This window comes from Lepisma saccharinum, chromosome 14 (genome assembly GCF_977018435.1).
Source record: "Lepisma saccharinum chromosome 14, izLepSacc3.1, whole genome shotgun sequence".
Lineage (NCBI taxonomy): Eukaryota > Metazoa > Arthropoda > Insecta > Zygentoma > Lepismatidae > Lepisma > Lepisma saccharinum.
Genome location: NC_139242.1, coordinates 61698634 through 61708103, shown reverse-complemented (window position 1 = coordinate 61708103; position 9470 = coordinate 61698634). Strand labels below are relative to the sequence as shown.

At 37.3% G+C, this 9470-nt stretch overlaps 1 protein-coding gene across 1 annotated transcript in view; it reads right to left on the bottom strand.

The window, feature by feature from the left end:
- The window catches only part of Mos (proto-oncogene serine/threonine-protein kinase mos), a 23792-nt gene extending 18995 nt beyond the window's left edge, over positions 1 to 4797 (bottom strand). The window contains exon 1 of the mRNA XM_083134993.1: positions 4641 to 4797. Coding sequence (XP_082991119.1) covers positions 4641 to 4777 — 137 coding nt within the window. The 5' untranslated portion in view covers positions 4778 to 4797. The remainder of the gene's footprint in view (positions 1 to 4640) is intronic.
- Positions 4798 to 9470: the final 4673 nt, after the last annotated feature.

The window sequence follows — 9470 nt, the reverse complement described above, 5'->3', positions numbered from 1 at the left end:
ATATCTCACGCTCTTTTTCCTTCATTTTTCTCCCTTCTCCTCTCCTCTTTCTCTCTTGTCCTTTCCACTCTTTCTAACACTTTCTTCCATTCTTTGTTTAACTTCAGTCCCCCATTCCAGTTCATTGTGTCTTCTTCACCTTTCTTCTCTATTTCCTTGGCTTCCTTCCATTTTCTCACTAGCATTCTCTTCTCCCTTCCTATCTGCTTAGCCTCATCCCACTCTATGTCATGTCCTGTTTCTCTCATGTGTTTAAATATCGCATTTCTCTCTCTCTTAAGTCGTACATCATCCCTATGTTGTTTCAACCTATCTTTCAGTCTCTTTTTTGTTTCTCCTATGTACACACTTTGACAATCTTTACATTTTACTTCGTAGATAATCCCTTCCTCTTCTGGAATGGGGGACTGAAGTTAAACAAAGAATGGAAGAAGGTGTTAGAAAGAGTGGAAAGGACAAGAGAGAAAGAGGAGAGGAGAAGGGAGAAAAATGAAGGAAAAAGAGCGTGAGATATTCTATATGGATATCTCTTCACATTCTATATGAAAGTAATTATGTATAGCCTTTTAGGTGAAAGTACAGTTGGAAAGTGAAAGCCACCTGCTAGAAAGTTCCTAACAACTTTCTAATAGTCTGGAGGGAGTAAAGTTTGTGTATATATAATGCCCTTTTTGTGTATCTTGTTACTTTTGTACTTGATACAGAGTCTGATGAAGACCTTGCTAGAAGGTTGAAACGTTACGTTTAGTTTATGTTTTTAATAAAATAAATTACTGCCTTGGTCAGCATATTTATATTTTTTCATAATCATGGAAACAAGGCTTAATGGTGTTATAACAGTACAAAGATCTGAGAGTCATTTTCGACAGCAGACTCGCCTTCAGCCACCATGTAGATTACATAACTTCTAAAGTTATGAAAACCCTTGGATTAATTTACAGATTTACAGATATCACACATGTTTCTGCCCTCAAAACCTACTTTACAATGTGCGTTGTACCTGTTCTAGAATATGGTTCCTGTATTTGGTCAATGGCCTGTGATAGCAATATAGAGAGAACTAACAAAGTGCTAAATTTCTTCATCAGAATAGTCAAACACACATATCCAGCTCTTGCAAACTTTTCCAAACACGAAATTCTATCCACTCTTCAAATTCACAATCTTTCCCTTCGCCGTCAAGTTTCAGATCTAACATTTCTTTTCAGAATCATGAATGGACAACTTTTCACTAACGAACTCTTGCCACATCTTCACATCCGGATCCCACGTACCAACAGCAAATGTAACAACGTCTTTTACACAAAAGCCTGAAGGCTATCCCTAGAACAAAGGTCATTTCTCTAGAGGCTACAAACAAGGTACAATACACTAAATGATCCTCCAGGCTTCCATCTATCTAAGCAGACTTTCAGAACAGAGAGCATCAAGCAGTTCAAGAGTAATTAATATTGGTTATACCCTAGTTATTGTTTTATTCTTGTTACATAATATGTGTTTTTGTGTATGTGTGCATGCTTCTCATTTGTTAATTTTTTTTCTCTATGTTGATATCCTGATATAAAATGGATTCTCTCTGTATTCAGGATTTTTCAAATAAATAAATAAATTGTGATTGCATCAGTATCTGCGTGACCAGCATTGCTCCAATCTTTGTATCATAGGGATATTTTACTGTTTTGTTTTAAACGAAAGATCATTGTATGGAAACACATAAGGCTTCCACCACATGTGAATTCTAACAGCATTAAACCTAAAGCTCCTCACAAAAATGTGAAATTACTATCAGCAATGATGTAATGATGTGATAAATGGTACCACATAACAACGGAAAACATTCATATTAAACACAATCTTCGTGAACAAAGTAAAATTTTCCACTTGCTTGCAGGTGCATGGAGGGTCACCAACACCAATATATATTCATGATATCTAGGATTTTGAAAGTATGGTAAAAAAAAATATCCGAATACGATTTTATCTCAATTGAAATATATGTTGTCTTAACTTGCTGAGCTATAGCATGTGGTTCCACAATGCATACTGCATGCAAATTCTTCAGTTATTTTATGTTACTTTTCTACATGATGAGGATGAACTGATTGTATGAATGAAGGGACAAATACAGGAAGCACTGGCTATAGCTAGTTGTGATTATTTTCTTTGGGAGTAATTGAAAGCAAAAGTTTTCTAACCAACCCCCATGCACCCTCAATGAACTTAAAGATTGGATCAGGAAAGAGGTGGCTCAAATTCCTACCTTACATGATACAATGTAAAATGGAGGTCATCGTAGTAATGTCATTTTCAAATAAATCATATGTAAAGACTGTATTTGTATTCAGTGGCGGCTCGTGGGTTCTGCAAGGAGTAGGGCACATTCAAAATATAGGTTATATCTTAGAACTAGTGGAAGTCATACCAGTGGCATGTAATATATATCAAATTAAAAATATGATTAAAATTTCGGTAACCACCAAACGTCTCTAATTCCCTTATTTTCGTATTTTTCACATTGATACTTACATATTCTGCATTCATAAGGATTCTTCTATTTTGCGTTTCATTTTTTGCAGGCAAATAATCTCAATTTTCGAAATATCGAGTATTTTTATTTTGTTCGCTTTTGCTTGCGTTACACGCGATATGGCGGAGAAATCTTGACTAGCGTAGTCCATGATCAGTGGTTATGCAGTGTTGCACCCTTCTTCATAGAAAAATACCTACTTTCGTGTTACTGATTTTGTATTTTTTCCAGGTTCGAAAACTCCACGAACCATGCACGGATAGACCCACGAACCATTCATAAATAGCCCCACGAACCATGCACGGCAAGGTTAGGTTAGGTTCTGTTAGGTTAGGAAACATAGTTAAATTTGTTTTTCAAAATTAGAAATTTTTTTTCAGGTTCGAAAACCCCACGAACCATGCACGGATAGCCCCACGAACCATTCATAAATAGCCCCACGAACCATTCACAGATAGCCCCACGAACCATTCATAAATAGCCCCACGAACCATTCATAAATATATCCCCACGAACCATTCATAAATAGCCCCACGAACCATTCAGAAATAGCCCCACGAACCATTCAGAAATAGCCCCACGAACCATTCATAAATAGCCTTAGAGATACTGGGCGAAATGGGGGGGGGGGGTTATAACCCCCATCAACCTCACATTGAGCATGCCACTGATCCTGTGCACGTCATGTTGTCGCAAGTTCATAATTAGAAATGATGAACAGTAACTCACGTTTATTTACGTTCTAGAACTGTTACACAGTTACAAAACCGCGTATTTGGAAACACTGACCGGTTGTTACGTCATGAAACGCTCGCAAATATTTGGTTCACGTAGTAGACAGACATCAAGGGAACAGCTTTCGTGCATCAGAGTGACATTAATGTCGAAAATTACATGATTTACCGTCAAAAAAATTTCAACGAGGTGAAAACAAACTTCCAAGACCTTCCTAAAGTATAAATAAAGCCATTTCGGTAAGTACTTTCTCCTGTAAAATTGAAGAAATACGTTTTGGGGATACGAAAATTTTACCGGAATTAGCTATTTTTTGTTGTATGTTCTGCTCTATTTTTTTCTTTGAACACTTGATTAAGGCAGAGCTGTGGTTTTGGCAGACCTAATTCTTTGGACAACAATCGGTCTTGGTGTTTTAAATTTGACTTTGTAGTATCTCCCTCATCCATTTCGCTTTATTTTCAAGAGCACAGTAACATGTCAGTAAAGAACTCATAACACCAGTCTATGAAAACTTTTTAAAGCACATCACACCTTGACAAGACTTCCCCACCTCCTTCTTCCAAAGTTCCTTTTGTTCGGTAAGGTACGGTAAATGGACCCAGCCACCATTTAGCAGGAAACCTAAAAACAACCCCCCCCCCCCCCCCCCAAGTGCGGGTCCTGGGTCTCAGCGACCATTCGCAATGAACCCCCGGACATCTCTCACAGCTCAGAATGTAGGGATGATGTTAAAGCAGCGAGGCAGGAAGTCCGCAGCCAGAATGTGACCCTTGCCATGTTGCCAAGTTTCATCCAACCCACTGTAGCCATCTTCGCTCCTTTAAAGAGTGCGTGTGGCAAAGCAAATAAAATACAAGCGTTGCAAACAAGCGTACATTGTTATAATTGTAGTTCTTTTTAGATACATAAAGGATGGAGGGGCACGTGACCATGTGACATAAGGGTAGGACTGCGCCTGTTTGTATTTTACTTTTGTATTTCTTCTTCAATGAATAAAGTAGTTCCTTTTGTCTTAATTATGTATTCTAAACAGTGGAAAACATTAGCAGCAAAGTTCAGCTACTGAAAACAGTCAACACAGTTGGGCTACTAAAAACAGTACAAAACATAAGCAGTACAGTTCATCAATGGAAAACAGTAGGTGTTTCTGAATCAACATTATAGCTTCACATTTGGTGTGTGATTGTAATGACACACAAAGTACACTAACTGATTTAGAAAAAAATAATAAGCATTAATCTCATGCACTTCTAATCAATCCCATTTCACTAACATCAATAAAAAATATCAGTATATTTACTTTTGATACAATTATCCTATCTAATCCTACTTTCCATAGAATATATGTAAATATGTTTCTATTTTTATTACTCACCTTGGAGAATGAACTGATAATGATATGCAAGGTCTTACTTCACTTGAAGTTGAACCTCCACAAATTTCTAAGCCCACTTTATGAACAGTTGGTGAATACACTCTTGGGCTACAGATCCTTTTCAATGAAGCTGCCATTGCTTGTAAGACACAGAATACTGTACCTGTGTGTGGTTTCAGTCTGGTGCTGCCCTCTGTAAATGAGTTATAATCTACTTGTTTTTCTACACTGCTCCCAAATAACTTAATTTGTGATCCTATAACACTTGGAATTTGCAAAATTCAATTCTAATGTTGTTTTTTTTACTAATTATTACTTGCACAGGTCAGTATGACAAATTAATCATGTTTGTTCTATAATATTTTATTTTATTTGTATAGTTTGCTGAAAGTGCATCCAAATTGTACAGCACCATGATATTCATTCATTTTGAATGTTGAAGAATTGAAACAAAAGAAAAGAGGGGGGTGAAGTACTTAACAAAAATAAGGTTAATTTCTGAAACTTACAGTTGTAACCTTCACAAATTTACAGATGGATGGAAAAAGAAAAGTAAAAATTGTGATGGAAAATGTCTTTCTTATCTTACAAGAATAGGGCATGGGTTGGGAAATTGAGTTTGGAACGGGTTTTGGTGCAATGGTAGGATACCCTATAGGTATTGATATACCAAGTTACTAGCATGCACTAGCCAGCTTTCGAGCAATGGCACTTCAAAGTTTTCCATGTGTTTTCCATTAGGCGATGATATTGTCAGACTCTCAAGTGGCTTTGTGGCTACGTTGCCGAAGATTCTGGGCTTGATTCCAGTTTGGTTACTCATTCTTTATTTATTAACTCTAGCAACTGTTTATTATATTTTCTTTAATAAAGTTTTGAAATAAATATGAAATAAAAGTTTGTCTTAATTTTGTGGCAAAATACTCACTTTCTAATGTTGTCATCATTTTACTAACATTTGCATATTAAATTATCCACATTTTATTTTCAATAGAATATTTTAATGAAAGGTATACTTTTTTTCTTGAGAAAATGTTCAAGAAACAAAACACTATACACAAGCAATGCTTTCATTTACATTTTTGTACACAATCCAGAGTGGTAATTTTTGTAAAAGAAACTAGCAAAATATTTCTTGACAATTCGCACTGCAAATACAAACGAATTTTTGCAATAAATATTTGCTCGAGTTAAGAAGAGAGGAAAAAGAAAGATTAACTGAATGGCGATTGAACTGTGAACCTTTGGCACATGAAACTGATATACTACCACCTCGTCACTTGGCAGATGGATATCATCTTCACCTAAGGAGGCATGGAAAACTTCAAAACTTTGGTTTTGGTTTGTGAAACTATCTCTGAAATGGCTGGCTAGTGCACGCTAATACCTTAGCATATCAATAATTATAGGGTACCCTACCATAACACCAAGTCCTGTCCCAAGCTCAATTTTCCAATCTGTGCCCTCTCCATGTTAGCGAGCTAGTGTCTCATATTTAATTATTCTATCGCAATTTCCTTTTAAAATGTATTTAATAAGTCATGCCACGTTTTCCTCCAGTCTATTACTGCAGATAAAACTATCTGCACTTGATACATTGAAAAATTAATGCACAACTTGTTCATTATTAGCATACAATGTTCAGTTAATATTATCCAATGTGCTTTCTTAACCCAGTGTTCGAATTTAATAAAATACAGAAGGCGAGACTAGTTCTATGCATTTTCCCTTACATTCCTTGCAAGTACAGTTACAATTTTCTCACCTTGAAATTAAGTTCTAATTCAGGAAATTAATGAAAACATCCAGGATAAAATTTCCCAACTCCTCCTACCAATTCAAATTAAGTCTTTACCTATTCTACTATCTCTTCTCCAGAGCTTGAAGTGGAAAATGTTAGCCGAGAGAAAGTCTGGAGCTGGTCGAGCCTTGGGGTTAGCTGGGAAGGGATGCTCCTATGGTTTAACATGGTGACAATGGGGCTGGGGGAATGCTTTGAAAAAAATTTGCTAGCTGGTGGAATGGGGCACGAATGGGAAAGAGAATAAGAGTTTACAGGACTTGTTGGGGAACCTGATGGTAAGAGACCTGTAGGAACGCCAAGACGAAGATAGAGGGATAACGTTGAGATGAACCTAAAGGTATTGATTTTGTGTTTTAAGTCCAGTTTATGCATAATAAGGCTAATTGGGACTGGGTCTACAGTTTAAAGTGGAATCCGAACCACTGTGTGCCTCCACCGGGTATTGAACCTGAGACCCCTTGATTACAAGGTGACGATGCTACCACTGCATCATTGGGGAGGCAGACCTAAAGAAAATTGGTAAGGGTAGAAAAGATTGGATTAATTTTGCCCAGGATAGGGACAGATGGAAGGCGTGTGTTGCTGCAGCCATAAACCTGAAGGTTTATGAAGCCTAGAGTGAGCGAGTTAGTTTAGCTGGTGAGATACTATCCCTTGCATTCCCCCTCACTTCGAGCATTGGTCTCCTCTCACGATGGAAATTAAAACTACTATACCCCCTTAAATTTCTAGATTCATTGTATGATGCACTACTCTACCATGTTTTCTAGAATTATGTACTATTTATTTGCTCCCTTCAACGTCCTAGTTGTCTTCCTCCCCAAATAAATGATGAATCTAAGATTATCTTGCAATAATAAAAGCTAAAATAGCAATTTAAATAAGAAAGAATAATTACCAATCCAAAATAACATGAACCTTCAATACAAGCGTGCCAGCCGATTTTTTTCTCAGGGCCTCAGGATCACAAAAACATTATTATTATTGCTATTATTTTTGTTATTGCTCCTACTGCTACTAATGTTTTTCAAAAATTACATACATTTCCAATTTCCTTATTCTGTATATCCATATAAAATTTGCATAACTGTATACTGACAAACAGCTGTTTTTATAATTAGGTAATCAGTGTAAAATAGACTAACAAGGAAAGTTATCTAAGTGTCCCCCTCCAATGTCCATGCAACTTGGCAGGTGTATAGTGTGGCCCAAGGGAAGAAATGTGTTTTTTTTTTTGTTTCGGCTAAAAAACTGTTTTAGGGGGCAAAACCCAACCTCAAATGTCAAGATTAGAAGAAATTGAAGTGGGGATCTGACCCCTGGGTCCCCCTCAGATTTCCATGAAACTTGGCAGGTGTATAGAGGGGGCCAAAGGAAGAAATGTGTTTTTTGTTTTGGCTAAAAACAGTTTTAGGGGGCAAATCCCCCCTCAAATGTCAAGATGAGGAGAAATTGAAGTGGGGATCTGACCCCGAAACCACATAAATATGGCATAGGAAGAACGCACACATAATTGGAACACACACAGCACAGAACTGTAGGATTGTCTGTACCAAATGCAGTGCAATTGTAGAATATGCCGAATTTATAGACACCGTTGTTCAGATAGGCATGGGCATAACAGACTGACCAGAGCAGGGTAACTGAGCGTCAAAAGAGCCACACCCGGGAACCATTACCCTATCAAACATGACCTTGATATCATATAGGTGATATCCATAGCAAAGGACACAAGAAGATAGTTCCATAAATGAATACACAGCAGGTATAACACATTTATTACCTCCAGAAAGTAACACGAAACAACATTATGGTAACCGATTTGCCAACACAAAGTAAAGACAAGCACCCATGCATCACATTTCAAACCGCCCCCATTGTTGCTGCCACGGTGTCAATGTACATACTCGTCACAGTAATGGTACTCCTCAAAAAAAATGATGTGCATGGTGTAACCAAACATTATGTTTACATCTGATTACTGTCACTGCACCACAAACATCACATATCTGATTACTGTCACCACCAAAACAGAATGCCACCGTATTCTCAAATAGAGGTGGCCTTTTGGGAAGATACATACTTCAATTTCTAATCTTGACATTTGAGGGGGGGGGGGGGGTTTGAACCCTAAAATGTTTTTTTAGCTGAAACAAAAAAAACACGAATTTTTTCCTTTGGGCCCCTCTATGCACCTGCCAAGTTTCATGGAAATTGGAGGGAGATACAGGGGTCAGATTCCCACTTCAATTTCTCATCTTGATATTTGAGGGGAGGGGGTTGCCCCCTAAAACAGTTTTTTAGCCGAAACAAAAAACAAAAACATTTATTTCTTCCTTTGGGTCCCTCTATACACCTGCCAAGTTTCATGGAAATTGGAGTGGAACACTTAGATAACCTCCCTTGTAAGCTTAAATGTAACCCTACTTCAAATAATAATAATAATAGTTGCTGTAACTTACGGCCTGCAAGTCGCAGATAACATTTTTTGTTATAAAATAATGTAATTTGAATGGTGAAATTGTAGCAATAACTATTTCCAGAAATCTCAGGGGGGCACGTGCCCCTCTGACCCATCCCTGTGGACCTCTTGCTTCGATACAATTTTTTGAACACACACACAACAAGCGACCCACTTGAAGAAATGTCTTAGTCTCATTTTTCAGTTTTTTATTTTTTTTATCATTATTCTTATTACCTCATGGACTTATCCCGAGAATGAGGATAAATGATTAAATGGATGGCGGGACAAGCACAATTATACATCCCAGAGTTTTAATCTGAGACTTCTGGCTTTGTAGCACCTTACTTGGCCACTGCATCGAGGCTGGTATTGGAGCAGTGTCAGTGACCAAGCACAACACTAGCAACTGGCAGCAGTAAGCAGGAGTATAGGACGAATGAAATTCTCAACTTGGTCACCCTAATATAATAAGCTTTCTATCTGAAATCAGAAATTCTCTTTTCAAGGAGGATGAAGTCCATGATTTTTTTTTAATAAGGAAAGGTTGTGACTAATTGTACAA